General features: G+C 39.6%; 1 protein-coding gene across 4 annotated transcripts in view; it reads left to right on the top strand.

The window, feature by feature from the left end:
• Positions 1-15,966, top strand: part of LOC149244803 (uncharacterized) — a 202,111-nt gene that overhangs the window by 92,372 nt on the left and 93,773 nt on the right. For all 4 annotated transcript variants that reach the window (XM_089375015.1, XM_089375017.1, XM_089375016.1 and 1 more), the window contains exon 6: positions 1,369-1,481. In XM_089375015.1, coding sequence (XP_089231141.1) covers positions 1,369-1,481 — 113 coding nt within the window. The remainder of the gene's footprint in view (positions 1-1,368; positions 1,482-15,966) is intronic.

The raw sequence follows: 15,966 nt of genomic DNA, 5'->3' as shown, positions 1-15,966 counted from the left end.
GTATTTCATAAGACCATGACTTTGGTGTTCCACCAGCAGTCTACCCAAACGATAAAACACAGAACTACAACAAGTCACCCACAGAACTTATCACTGCCCAAACGATAGATTAGTGTGTTTACCACAGGTGGCTGGACAAAGATAATCTGTTGTCCGAGCTTGAGGAAGAATAACCCAAATAATAAACCTTTTTTAAGTCCTCCTTAGCCTCAGTTCATGAGATGTGAACTCTCCTCATTGTTCTGTGTTCCTCAGATATTCTTCACCAAATTGAATAATGAAAACTAAATCTTGGACTGTGTATTAATAGTCTTTTTGTACGGAGGAATGAAGGGACACGTCACTAAAGGTAGGCTGACTTGGGTAGGCTGGCACAGGTCGGCTTACTATCATAAATAAATTTCTTGACTTCAAAAATCCATTTCTCCCAAACCGCTTGGACTTTCAGGCCAAGTAATAGCTCACTGGAAAGGTAAAATTATGCTCTTCAAGATGGTGTAGGTCTCATGGTGAGATTCTGCCTTCAAGGTGGAGAAATGTTCTTTAATGTGACTGGTCCTGTATAAGTGCAGAAATATAGGACAGCAATATTCTTTCATGGATGGATTTCTTCATTGTTTTTCCTTCTACTTCATAGGGTCAACATGTCATCATTATGCTTGCCTTCTTCAATGTAGGGACACCATCATGTCCTTGATTGCCTTCTTCATCACCTTGTCTCCTTCAACATTATTGGAGGTTTGTCATGTCATCATCAAATCATCATTGGAGGTAGGGCATGTCATCATGTTTATGTCATATAGGCAATCTTCCAAGTGTAGTCCTCTTCTGGCATCTTCAAGAATATTTTCCATCCAGTCATTGCTATATCAACGATCAACTATTGACATCAATGACAACCTTGATTAACATTTCTTAGATCACTCCTCTTCTCTGTGGTTTGGACATTTCAATACACCTTTTACTTTTCTGAAGCATGGTTCTATCTGTTGGAAAGGTCCCCAAATGGTCTAATATGGTGATGAGTTGTACCTCTCTATACCTTGAACAATCAATCTGACCTATCTTTACCCAGCTTGTATCAAATTTATAATTTGATGCAGGTATCCTAGACTTCTGTTCTCCTGTTCAGTCTTCTGAAAAATCTTTGCAAACCGATTGTTCACCTAGCTTATTATGAATTGATGGTCATAAGTAAGCATCATAGATTGATTTTCTTCTAAAAAGTTAAAAGGCCTTTTGAGGATGAAGATGGTTCTATAGAAAGCTATGGTTTTCCTGCCGCAACTTTTTTGTTATCTTGGTAACAATTCAGAATTGGCGATAATAGCATGATGACTTACCACAATGTTGTAATGATTGTTTCAGGTATATGGACAAAAGATATGAAAAGAGAAACAAATTTGCAGCAGCCACAGGTTAACAAAGCACTGAAAAATCTGGAAGCTCGTGGCTTAATAAAAGGGGTGAAGTGCGTTTCTGTAAGTATTGCATTTGAACTGCTCTTTTGGTTGATGTTTGTTGACCCATAAATATGATTGTATCAAGCAATGGGCACAATACCATTCTTTTTCTCTTTTCTTTGCATTTTTCTGTCCCAACATGTATGTGTGTGGATTTTGGGGCCCAAGGATAATCTGCTTACTACCTTTTTTAACTCACCTTGCCAGAGACTGCCCATCATTTATGCCTCGAAGACCTTACAATTTAAAAAAAATAGTGCTTCATGTCTAATGACCTAGCCTGGATAATAGACATACAAAATGCGGTAATATTACTGCTCGTTATCAAAGATTCAAAGGAATGCGAAGTCTGGGAAATAGTTGTATTGAATGAGAACAATAACCCTAGTTCTTCAAAAAATTCTGAGATATGTCATACACTCAATTTATTTAAAACTGATGAAAATCCATGTTTGCTTGGTGCCGAACACAAAAATATTTTCTGTTTTAAATTGGAACTTCAAGCACCTGTCCTTGCAGTGGAAGAAAAAATAGTGGACAAATTATGGACAAAATGTGATGAAAAGGAAAAATAAATTTGTAACAACCACTGGGTAGCATAGCAATAAAGTATCCAAAAACGTGATGTTTCTGCAGGTATTGCGTTTGAACTGTTATTGTCTATTGGCCCTGTTACCCCTCTTCGAACATGGCTGCTCCAGAAATTTTGACCATGCGATTTGTAAGCCCATATGTGTACAAGTGATAGCCTTGTTAGGCCATGTGGATGTTTGTTGTGAAAGTGTTTGCTAGATGCCCAATGGTGGACAAACATAGCTGGTCTTTTTAGCTTCATTTTCATGGTGTTTGGTTTTATTGCACTGCTAACATCCCTTTAGTGGGCGATAACTCATTGCCTTGATGGGCATTCTTATGTTGTGGGGTGGTATGCGGGCATCATGGAGGTGGACCGACTAGGACTTTTTGTCGCATAATCCACACCTTTGGGTTACGTGGAAGAAATTTTTAGTCCACTAAGTGTGGCCTTGGGGGCAAGTCTTGAATCGAGTTGCTATCACTCAATCTTGACTCCTCCGTCTAGGCTAACTCCTAGCGAACCTGAAGGGGGTAGTCCCTAAAACAACCAAGGCTGATTAAGCTATAGTAAACAAGAGAAGACAATTCTATGAGTTAATTAGATGACACAAGAGTACTTTAACCACAATCATACAATATGAATGTTAGACAAGCAGATAATCAAATGACATAAATTAAATAATGAAATAGATCAGCGCCAAAAGTAAATGTTTGTTGTTTTGAAAGTATATCTGCTTGAAAATAATTCGAGAAATGAAATTGTAACCCAATGTTGTATGCTGTAGAAATGTTTTGTAGAGTGCTCTTGGTAAATTTTAGTAAATTGATTTCATATGGAATTATTAGTTAATTTGAGTGCACAATAGGAGTGCAGGTATGTGACTCATGTGATTGCAAGAAAATAAAACTAATCTGATTTTTGTTTCCTCTTTTACCTTTATCTTTCGAATGGCGTAAAGAAGGTTGCTAGGAGATCCAACGGGAGGACTCATTGCTTCAATGAGTACAACCTTGATTTCACAGATCAACAATTGCAAGGAGATCCAACAAGAGGAGGCTAGCTCACTCTCTTGATTTTTGTAGAATTGGGAGGTATTCCTTGTTGAATTTTGTAGCTATGGTCGGTCTTCATAATTAATATTTTATCCTTTGAAATACATAATGAAAAATATAAGACATGATCTTTATACCATTTTATTGTTAGCCCTTGAAATGATTAATATAAGACATGTTCTTCATGTGGGTTTCAAAAGAGAAAATTTTGAATTTTGAATTTTTGGCTTCAAACTTTTCAAGTCTGCTCTCCATCAAGTCAAGTCAGCCCCAGTGAAGAGACACCCATTCAAGCCCGACAAAACACTATATATAAGGCATTTAACCTCCTCCATAAGACACAATTCGATCACTCACACAACAAAGAATCTTTTGGGCATCCAAGCAAAGGAGAAGAAGAATAAGGACGAAGAAGGAATCTTTGACTTCACACATGCGAGTTTCTGGGCATATCTTGGGCAGTGGGTCGAACTTCTGGGAAATGTGGCTGAAATTCTGGGCAGAAGGGCCAAGTTTGTGGGCAGTTTCTGTTGAAGGAAATGTAACTAGGTTCGGTCTTCGTAAATGTACTTTTAATATTTGAATTTATTCAAGAAAAGAAATATTATTTTTATAATATATGTCAACGAGTTTCTTGCTCATTGAAATAGGTCTAGCACAAGTTAAAGTGCTATAGGTGAGTCAAATAGTCAAAAGAAAATATTGAAGACCTTAAGGGCATGTTGCATCATGTATATGTTTGTATAGAAGTCAAAGAACTCTCCTCCAAGCAAAGTCAAGTCTCCTCCAAAGCAAAGGCACCATCAAAGAGTCTTCTCCAAGCATGTGACACCACCAAAGAAGCCATCCAAAGTAAGACAGCAAGTCGGCCTACAAACAGTCCTCAAGTCAGCCTTCTAGTCGGCCTAAAGGGAGGGACAGTCCTCTATATATAGAGGTTGTCCACTCCACTATAACGCACTCACTCACCTCTGAAATCAGTGAAGGTAGAATACCGAAAAAGGAGAGAAGAAAATGCAAGTTTAAGGAGCCTCTAGTGTAACGAAGAAGAAGAAGTCATCACTGAGGGTTAAGGTATGTTTCTAGGGTAAAAACACAGCCACACGTGCGAGAGAGGAAGGGTCTGCCTACGGTCATAACAACAGAAACTCACAACTGATATATCTCTCTATTTGGGGCTAGTAAACTAGGCCTATAAGGCCTCCCACTCAAGCGAAGAAGAAGGGCACTCAAGCGAAGGAGAAAAGAGCCTACAACATCAAGTAAACCACCACATGTGCGAGGAATTAGGGCTGCAGGACAATCATACTAAGTCTATACTTACATCTCAAGGAAGAAGCTCATTTGGTTAAGAGAAGGAAGGCATCATCTTATGTGAAAGAGTTCACTAAGAATCAAGGAAAAATATCTCTTCTAGAACTAAGCATAACAAGGTCTATCACTAGTTGCCGAAAGAAGTAGGAGGACGAAGTGTCGGAAGGAGGACAAAGTGTCGAGAAACAAAGTGCAGGAAGAAGGAAGGACTTGACTTGTGCTTGGAGGATATTCTTGTCAAGGGTCTAGGGTTTGGCATTGATCAATAAGAAGCTTCAATAAGAGAAAACTTACTAAAGGGTTTTCCTCTCAAGAGAAGAGAGGTTTTGGCCCTGGCAGAGAGCCAACATCTTGTGTTCTTGTTCTTATGTTTTGATAGCAGTTTGATGAAGTACACACACATGCATTAATAATAATAAGAAGAAGATTAAGCTAACAAGAAAAGTAAAAAGACTCCACCAATTGCTATCAAGTAATGAAGAATCACACTATGCTTATTTGCCCTAGATTCTTCAACATGGTATCAGAGCCAAGGTGACACATCAAGGATAGGGCAACTCAAGAACACTCCTCAAGGAAAGTCATCTTTAAGGTTGAAGCATCAAGCCAAATCTACTCAAGGAAAAGAAGGCCTACCATCTATCATTCATCAAGGAAGACTACATAGCAAGAAGAAGAGCCTTACACAAAGGCACCTACAAGGAAGAGCTGATCAAAGAGGGACCTACATCATCTACAAGTCACCAAGGAAATCTCATCACCAAGCAAGTCCACTTGGAGAAGGCAACTTGAAGAACATCAAGATCCAAGGAAGGCAAGCCATCAAGTCTTCAGGAGGAAGCAAATCCATTACATCCCAAAATCTATCAAGTAAGTATATGTCCTCTTCTGAATATACATCAATGTCTTTTTGCAAGGAAAACAACAAATTGGTAGGTACTAATAACTTTCTTGCATGGAAGAAGAGGACTGATTTAGTTCTCAAGGAAAGTGAACTCATAGAACATGTCAAAGGGAATATCACCATCCGTGCTAAGGAACAAACTCAAGCCTTAGCTAAGTACAATAAGGATGAGCAAGAGCTCAAAGGATTCTAATAGAATCCATCAAAGACGCTCTCATTCCTTATGTCTCCAAATTTGAGACATCAAAATAAATTTTTAATGAGCTAGTAGAGCTATTCTCGGTATCCACAGCCGGAGAAGTGATATCTCTAAGGAATGAATTGTACAAGATGAAGATATCAAAGGAAGGAATAGCTCCCTACTTCATGAATATCTTTGAGATGAGAGATCAACTTCAAGAACTTGGGGAAGTCATGTCTGACAGAGAAATGACAACTGTAGTACTCAATGCTCTACCTAAGGATTGGGGCAACTTCACATCAAGCATATATGCCAAGAAGGAAGCAACCCCACCAAGTGAAATGTGGTCTCTATGCAAGACAGAGGAAACTAGACTTAAAGCAAAGGAAGATGTGGGATCAAAGGAGCAAGCATTTGCTACCATGGCCAAGAGAAAAGAAAAATTTGGCAAATTCAGTCCACGAAGAACAAACAACAAAGACACGTCCAAAATCCAATGTTTTGGATGCCAACCAAGAATATGGACATTACAAAAGGAATTGCCCTAATCTTAAGAAGGACAACAACAACAAAAGTAAGAGGGAAGAAGCTCACATGACTCGAGAGGTGAAAGAAGAAGAAAAGAGGCAAGAGAAGGAAGATCCTCTGGAGCTCTACTATGACTAGGTCAAACTATTTACTTCAAGTCTTCTTTCAAAGTTTTGAGTAGGATAGGAGCATGTAGGAATAAAATAAAATTGCATGACTAGAAACATCTTCTAGAATCTAGAAGCATTAAGTACATAGAGTTCTAGATACTCATGAAGATGTAGCATTTATAATGAGAAGAAAAATGCATGGGTAGAAATATCTTCTAGAATATAGGGGCATGGTAGATATAGCTCAAGATATTCATATAGAAGGAGCATACCTAGTATAGGACCTCATCCATAATAAAAGAATATTGATCATGATGAAGAATCTTAGAAGACCTCCATCATCAAAAGAAAAGAAACATTTGCAAGGCAAGGGTCTTTAAGATCCTATAATGGAATTTTCAAAAGAAGGTTCATGAACCAAACCACATGTCTCATCGGGAATCCCATTCATGAGATTCAAGAAAAGGATGATATGCAAGCAAGCTAAGATGAAGCAAGAAGGGCCACACCAAGGACAACCAAATGAAGCTGAGATGATCAATGAAGAATCAAGATGAGGTATGTATGCATCAAAGTTTAGTCATGTTATCATTTCTATATTATTGAGTCATGGGAATAGTTCTATAACATGATCAAGTATGAAAGAATCTCTTTCACCAAGGACATGCTTGAAGGCATGTACTACAAAGCAATGAAGGTCAACAAAAGAATATGCTCACATAAGGAGTATAGGATTGCTGACTAAGAAGTAAGAAGAAATGTTGATTAGTCTAGGAAGCAAGCAATGAAGACATGCTCTCACAAGAAGCGTAAATTGGTTGACCTATATATCTAAGAAGAAGCAAATGAAGAAAGAGATCAAGCATGTGAAGAACACCATGATCACTGAGAATCACTATCTGACAAGATATTTTGAAGATATCTCTCGAAAGAAGGCAGGACAACTCTGACAAAGGAAGGAAGGACCCTTGACACCTATGAAGGCCTTGGACATATGAAAGATGCAGATAACTGATTATAGTCTACAAAGATGTCGTGATGAAGAAGCCATCCAACAAAAGAAAAAGGAATGTTGAAGCAACATCAGGAATCAGGAGGAACAACATGATCACCGAGAATCACTATCTGACAAGATATTCTGAAGATATCTCCCGAAAGAAGGCAGGACAACTTTGAAAAAGGAAGGAATGACCCTTGACACCTATGGAGGCCTTGGAGATATGAAAGATGCAGATAATTGATTATACTCTACAAAGATGTCGTGATGAAGAAGCCATCCAACAAAAGAAAAAGGAATGTTGAAGCAACATCAGGAATTAGGATGAAGTCATGAGGGGCTACTAGGTCGAAGCTTGTAAACAAGAAAATACAACGGAGCGCCCATGAGAAGAGTATTCCGAAGCATGTACAAATGATAAAGGAGTAGCCAGATGATAAGAAAACCTGATGTACAGTAAGAAAGACACTTTCCACGAAGGAAGCAATGACATGACAACCAGGAAGAAAAGTGATCGATTGATGGTGCCCTACCTAGAAGAAGTTTGAACAAAGACTTCATGAAATAAAAGAAAGGAAGGAGATCAAGCAGCTGAAGGACTCATGGAGAAGAAGTTGCTAATGAATGAAGGAGTCCCTAGTTAAGAGGGAGCTTTGACAAGTCCCTGATTAAGAGAGGGTTTTGGATCACCCTTAATTACAAAGGATTGACAATTGTGTTTTTCCATTGCATGGGTCATGCACTAGACCAGGACTAACAACCGTAAGTCTAGATGAAGGCCATGAATAGAAATGTAGACACAAGATAGACACAACATTCTTGTCTTCACTTGGGAAGAAAGGATGGGAGGATTAGTTAATCATATAGAATCCAATACTCTTTTAGGATGTGTAGGGCATCCAAGACAAGAGTAGGCAAGAGGACCGATATTCTTTGAGGGTTGGGAACCCAAGATAAGAATAGTCCTAGAAGCTCATACTCAGAGAACACCCGGGTGGGTATGTACCTTGAGAGACAATGATGAAGGTGTCTATAAATCATTGGTATCGCCAGTATTGTAGCTCATGATCTCATGAAGAGATGGCGATGTTTGTCAAGGCCTTGCACTATGACAATGCTGATTGATATGATGCTATAACAGATGGATTGCAAATTCGGTTTCTCTCATGTGAATTCTTCAAAGATTGAAACATAGCCAAACACCTTGTAATGTTGTATGAATACCTCCCTAGTTAAGAGGAAGTGTTGAAGGAAATGTAACTAGGTTCGGTTTTCATAAATGTACTTTTGATATTTGTATTTATTCAAGAAAAGAAATATTATTTTTATAATATATTTCAATGAGTTTCTTGCTCATTGAAATAGGTCTAGCACAAGTTAAAGTGCTATAGGTGAGTCAAATAGTCAAAAGAAAATATTGAAGACCTTAAGGGCATGTTTGATCATGTATATGTTTGCATAGAAGTCAAAGAACTCTCCTCCAAGCAAAGTCAAGTCTCCTCCAAAGCAAAGGCACCATCAAAGAGTCTTCTCCAAGCATGTAACGCCACCAAAGAAGCCATCCAAAGCAAGACAACAATTCGGCCTACAAACAGTCCTGTAGTCGGCCTAAAGGGAGGGACAATCCTATATATATAGAGGCTGTCCACTCCACTATAATGCACTCATTAACCTCTGAAATCAGCGAAGGTAGAATTCCGAAAAAGGAGAGAAGCAAACACAAGTTTAAGGAGCCTCTAGTGCAGTGAAGAAGGAGAAGTCACCACTGAGGGTTACGGTCTGTTTCTAGGGTAAAAACACAGGCACATGTGCGAGAGAGGAAGGGTTTGCCTGCGGTCATAACAACAGAAACTCAAATCTGATATATCTCACTATTTGGGGCTAGTAAACTAGGCCTATAAGGCCTCCCACTCAAGTGAAGAAGAAGGGCACTCAAGTGAAGGAGAAAAGAGCCTACAACATCAAGTAAACCACCACGCGTGCGAGGAATTAGGGTTGCAGGACAATCATACTAAGTCTGTACTTACATCTCAAGGAAGAAGCTCATTTAGTTAAGAGAAGGAAGGCATCATCTTATGTGAAAGAGTTCACTAAGAATCAAGGAAAAATATCTCTTCTAGAACTAAGCATAACAAGGTCTATCACGAGTTGCTGATAGTAGGAGGACGAAGTGCCAGGGATCGAAGTGTCGAAAGAAGGAGTATGAAGTGTCAGGGAACAAAGTGCAGGAAGAAGGAAGGGCTTGACTTGTGCTTAGAGGATATTCTTGTCAAGAGTCTGGGGTTTGGCATTGATCAACAAGAAGCTTCAATAAGAGAAAACTTACTAAAGGGTTTTCCTCTCAAGAGAAGAGAGGTTTTGGCCCTGGCAGAGAGCCAACATCTTGTCTTCTTGTTCTTATGTTTTGGTGGCAGTTTGATGAAGTACATGCACATGCATTAATAATAATAAGAAGAAGATTAAGCTAACAAGAAAAGTAAAAAGACTTCACAAATTGTTATCAAGTAACGAAGAATCTCACTAAACTTATTTGCCCTAGATTCTTCAACAGTTTCTGGGAGGTCGAATTTCGACCTAGGCAGATTAGACATGGTCGAGTTTGTTGGTTTTGACAAGATGGTAGTTTGATCAAGTTTGACCATTGTATTGTTGCTCTGTTTGACCATCATATTGACTAGTAGAATTAGGTGTATCTCTTGTTAAAATGGAGAAATTCTCTAAGGAAATGGTTGTTGGGTTTTTCCACCAAGTGGGTTTTCCTAGGGTAAATTTTGTGTTGTCTTTGTGCATTGTGATCTCTACTGTCCTTGTGCATTTATGGTTGAATTTTTGAAGTGTAATTATTTAATGAAAAACTGAAAGTGCAAAAAGACTATCTACATCATTATAATTAATTCTTAGTTTTTAGAAATTAGTGCTTGTATCTATTACACTTGAAAAATCAACATGATTTCAGAGCTTTGGTGAAGGAAAGGGCAATGAGGTCACTCTTGAAGTAGATTTGGTAAAGGAAAGGGCTTTGAAGGTCACTCTTGAAGAGACCCACATCTACAATTTGATTGTTTGTCTATGAAGTCAGAAAACAAGTTGGAAGGAGCTTCAAATTTTAGGGCTTGGAAAACAAGGATTGACCTCATCCTTGCAAAGAATGATGTCATGGATGTTGTGAAGGGAAAGGTTATTAAACCTTCAAATGATGACGGGAAAGCAAAATATAAGAAGGATGATATCTCAACTAGAAGTATTATTGTAGATTCTATCAGAGATCATTTGATTTCCATATGTTGCAAGTCTTGACACCTCAAAGATGTATGATGCCCAGGTTGGATTATACACCATCAACAATAATGGTTAATCAATGAGTTTGAAGAATGATCAAAGGGAAGGATTCAAAGATCTAAAGAGGTTGACTGTCAAGCATTTGCTGTTGATTTCTGGTAGCATCGGATGTGATCTAAGTCTCAAATTTTGTAGGGAGGCTTAGACACATGTATTCCACAATACCCATAAACCGTTTTGGGAAATTCCACCCGGAGACAATTTTATTAAAATAATTAATTATTTTTAATGGGTCCCTAAGTCTAAACTTAGGAAATTAAAATAATTAATGGGTATTAATCTAAACTGTGGGTGTAACTTGTAGAAGACGACGAAGATCGAGTCCAAATGATTTGAGCCATTGATTTGAATCCAATCTGAGCCATTGGTTCTCAACCGAAAGATTATAAGAAGGACATTGATGGGCATTTGGAAAACACACCAGAGGTAGATACTCAGTTACCCGAGTAAGATTGATTTTCTCACTGGTCGAAGTTCGACAAGAGAAAATCGAATCAGAGGGAGAGTTGTAGGTGAGAAGGAGAAAGAGGGTATCAACATCAGTCGGGAGTGCAGGAGCAGAAGACGCAGAATAGAGGAAGGACAACGCAGAGGCATTGTGACACTGGGACTGCGTAGTCCCCATGTATAAGATGACGCAGTGGGACGTAGAGGGGGCAACAGGTCCTCTCCTAGATCAGAAACTTGCTGAGAAGTATCTGTAAAGTTTCTCACAGAGAATCGTCTTCTATTCTGCTGATTGTATCTTGTACATGAGATTTTTGCTGAAGATGAATAAAGAAACCCTCATCTGCTGCACCAGTTTTCCCACATTGGGTTTTTTTGGCGACAATTGTCCAAAACTATCTGTGTCATCGTGATTATACATGTGCTAATATTTTTCTTTGCATTCACTTTTCGCAGTATTTTAATTGTGAAGGTTGCAGTAGAATTTATTTCGATATTTGCTGTAGAAACACTGTGAATAACTTATTTCTAAGTTAATAAGTAGAAGAAATAATATTAATCACTACAATTGGATTTCTATTTAGAAATTTTCACGTGGTATTAGAGCAAGGCTAAGCAGGCGTGCAGATCGGAAGAGCTAGCGTTGAAGAGAAGGAGAGAGTTTGAAATTACTGCATGGGCAGAAAATCTAATCCCCAAAAGAATTGCGCAGCCCAGTCTGGGAGGGCAAAATTTTAATGAGAAAATCTCTCTCTGAGAGAGTCGACAGAGAGGTTTGCCAGTGCCAGAGGGAGCAACGCAAAAGCTTCAGAGCAGAGCAATCTTCAGGAGAAGACACAGTTTTTCCTGCAACAGTTGTTGGTGTAGGATAGCGTCAGAGATCGTTAGAAAAATAGCACAAAAATGGAAACTCAAGATGTCTCCAAATTATCTTCTAGATTAGAAGAAGAATTCACATGCTTAGCATGTTCAACGTTAGCAGATGCTTGGTACATTGATAGCGGGGCTTCAACCCATATGACTGGAGTACGAGATTATTTCTTGACTTATCAAGAAGAACAAATGGACTTCCAGATTACTGTGGGAAACAAAATGAAGTGTACTCTAGTAGGGAGAGGCACCATAGCATATCAAATGGAAGCAGGAACCAACATTCGAGTCACCAATGTTCTGCATGTGCTCGGGTTATGAATGAATCTGATTTCAGTGTCCCAGTTACATGACAAGGGATATGATGTATACTTCATTGGAAAGAAAGTACATGTCAAACATCCAAGCTGGAAGAAGAAGAGACAAATTGGAGCTCGAAGCAACAAACTGTATAGGTTGCAACTTGAGTCTCCAATGGCACTGATAGACAACAATTGAATGGTGAAAAGGAAGTGAATGAATTATGGCATAGGCGAATGGGACACTTACACCATGGAGCGCTGAGGATGCTCAAAGAGGTTGTTACAGGAGTTCCAATCCTTAGTATTGAGCATGATGATTTATGCAGAGGATGCGTACTAGGGAAGTACACTAAGCAGTTTTTTCAATAAGTAACAATAGAGCAGAATGTGTATTGGGATTGATACACTTAGATATCTGTGGTCCAATGTCCACAAGAGCTCTTAGTGGTGGTGAATATTTCATCACCTTTATTGATGATCACTCTAGAAAAACTTTGATCTATTTCTTAAAGACCAAGGATGAGGTCTTTGATCTATTCAGAGAGTTTAGGGCTCTCGTTGAAAACATGACAGGGAAAAAGATAAAGGGATTGCGTTCAGATAATGGTGGAGGATATATGGACAAAGACTTCACAGAATTCTGCGTAAAGGAGGGCATCAAAAGAGAATGGACAACTCCATATAATCCGGAGTAGAATGGAGTAGCAGATCGAAAGAATAAGACTATTGTTGGGGCATCAAATGCTATGTTGTATGATCAAGACTTGCCTAGATTCTTTTGTGCAGAGGCTTGCAACACAACAGTGTATATCCAGAATAGAACTCCTCACAGAGCGTCAAGGAAGAGAATGCTCGGAGGTGTCTTCACAGGGAAAAAGCCAGAAGTAACTCATCTCAGGATATTTGGATGCATGGCATATTGTCACATTCCAGACGAGAAGCGCAATAAACTGGCTCAGACGACAGAAAAGGGATACCTCATAGGATAGTGAGACCTCAAAGGCATACAGAATCTACATTCGTAGCAACATGAAGATTGTAGTAAGATGAGATGCGATGTTCATGGAGGATAGAGCTTTCAGGAAATCTCGAGAGATGCCAACAGAAGGTTAGTCAGTAGATGTTCCATTAGTCCAACAGTAGTAGGGGCAGCAGGAAGGACAGGTAAGAGGACAGACACCTGGATCGAGCACAGTGACTAGTACCAGTATTTCCTCAAAAGAAGGAAATCCAGATAGTTCTCAGCAGATGGAACAACAAGACCAGGAGGGGGAGTTGATTGAGCCTCCCACCACTAGTGGTAGAACCAGCAGGGAAGTACGGCAGACACTGAGGGACGCAGAGGAGTTTGTTGGAGTTCCTAGAACCGAGAAGAGGCAACATAGACAACCTGACAGGTACTGGGCCTTGTTAGCACAGGTTGAAGAACCCTCTAGTGTTCAGGAAACCTTTCAACACCAAGTTTGGGTGGATGCCATGGTAGAAGGGTATAGTTCTATCATGACGAATGATGTCTGGCAAGTAGTACCTAGACAAGAGGATAGATCAGTTGTAGGATCAAGGTGGATCTACAAGATCAAGTATGCTGCAGATGGAAGTATAGAGAAGTACAAGGTTAGGTTCGTGGCAAGAGGGTACGCACAGAAATAAGGAATAGACTATGAAGAGACCTTCACCCCAGTAGCTCGATATATGTCTATCAGACCCGTTATATCCCTAGCAACTCAAATGGGATGGGCGATTCACTAGATGGATGTCAAGACAACATTCTTGAACAGGGTGATAGAAGAAGAGGTGTATATAGAACAACCCGAAGGCTTCGAAACTCATGAAAAGAGAACTCATGTATGCAGATTAAAGAAAGTCCTGTATGGGCTCAAGCAGGGACCCAGAGCATGGTATGGTCGGATTGATAGTTACTTGCAGTAGTTAGGATTCGTCAAGAGTGACACTGATCCCAGTCTCTACTATTTAATGGTAGAGAATGAGCCACTTATTCTAGTATTATATGTGGATGACTTGTTTCTAACAGGGTCATCTAGGCTCATATAGGACTACAAGAAGAATCTTGAAGCAAAATTCGACATGAAGGATATGGGGTTGATGCATTATTTTCTAGGATTGGAAGTTTGGCAGAAGAATGGGAAGATCTTCCTCGGGCAAGGAAGATATGTTATAGAGATCATGAAGAGATTCAGAATGCAGGATTGTCGACCCATGGCTACACCCATGATCACCAATTGGAAGAAAATAGATGCATCAGGAGACAAGGAAGTGGACCCCACCTTGTACAGACAACTCATTGGGTTGCTCATGTATCTGGTCAACACTAGGCTAGACATTTGCTTCGCTGTCAACATCCATAGGCAGTTCATGGTGGAATCGAAAAGGGGGCATTGGGTAGCAGCTAGGTACATTCTTAGGTATGTGCGTGGAACAATCAGATATGAGTTGAAATACTCTTGAGGAGATGACGTCAGATTGAATGGATTCACAGATGTAGATTGGGCAAGTAATTCAATAGACTGGAAAAGTACCTCTGGGTACTTCTTCAGTGTTGGATCAGGAATGATCTCTTGGTGCAAGAGGAAGCAAAAGTCGGTAGCTCTGAGCTTAGCAGAAGCTGAATATATGGCAACCAACACAGCTACGTGCGAAGCTATATGGCTTAGAAAACTGCTTGTGAGTTTGTTCAGAAAAGGATGGAAGCGACCAAGCTTGACTGTGAATCCAATATTTCATGATTGGTCGAAATACATTGATATCAGATGTCACTTTATTAGAGACTGTGTTCAGCGTGGGGTAATATAGCTGTAGTATGTTCCCACAGGAGATCAGGTAGCAGACATACTCACAAAGGCTCTAGGAAGAGAAAAGTTCATTCAGTTCAGAGAGCAAATGGGTATGGTAGAGAATTCGTTTCAGTAGCAGAGTTGGGTGATTTCTCAGTTACAGTGACAGGGAATGAGAGGGAGTTGCATTACAAATGCAGTGTTGGTAGTGGCAAGGTCAGCAGCAGTACAAATGCAACATTTGCGCAGTAGTTGGTGGGTAGTGATGTCAGACATCAGCAACGCAGAGGGAGATGTTACAGAACAGGGTGATGCTTCGACATGTTGCATTGCTAGAGCACATTCCTCGCTAAGAGGGAGTGTTGATTTCTGGTAGCATCGAATGTGCTCTAAGTCTCAAATTTTGCAAGGAGGCTTAGACACATGTATTCCACAATACCCATAAATTATTTTGGGAAATTCCACCCGAAGATAGTTTTATTAAAATAATTAATTATTTTTAATGGGTCCCTAAGTCTAAACTTAGGAAATTAAAATAATTAATTGGTATTAATCTAAACTGTAGGTGTAACTTCTAAAAGAAGTCGGAGATCGAGTCCAAATGATCTGATCCATTGATTAGAATTTGATCTGGGCCGTTGGTTCTCAATTGGAAGATTATAAGAAGGACATCGATGGGCATTTGGAAAACACACCAGAGGCAGATACTCAGTTACCCGAATAAGATCGATTTTCTCATTGGTCGAAGTTCGACAAGAGAAAATCGAATAAGAGGGAGAGTTGCAGGTGAGAAGGAGAGAGAGGGTATCAACATTAGTCGAGAGTTCAGGAGCAGAAGACGCAGAGCAGAGGAAGGACGGCGCAGAGGTTGTGACGCAGAGGAGGGAAAATGCAGAGGCAGTGTGATGCTGGGAATGCGCAGTCCCCATGCAGAAGTTGACACAATGGACGCAGAGGGGGAAACAGGTCCTCTCCTGGATTAGAAACTCGCTGAGAAGTATCTGTAAAGTTTCTCACAAAGAATCCTCTTCTATTCTGCTGGTTGTATCTTGTACATGAGATTTTTGTTGAAGATTAATAAAGAAACCCT

This window comes from Pinus tabuliformis, chromosome 8, assembly GCF_031772625.1.
Source record: "Pinus tabuliformis cultivar Carrire ecotype Pingquan chromosome 8, CPIR1, whole genome shotgun sequence".
Lineage (NCBI taxonomy): Eukaryota > Viridiplantae > Streptophyta > Pinopsida > Pinales > Pinaceae > Pinus > Pinus tabuliformis.
This window is presented reverse-complemented; position numbering and strand designations above follow the sequence as displayed.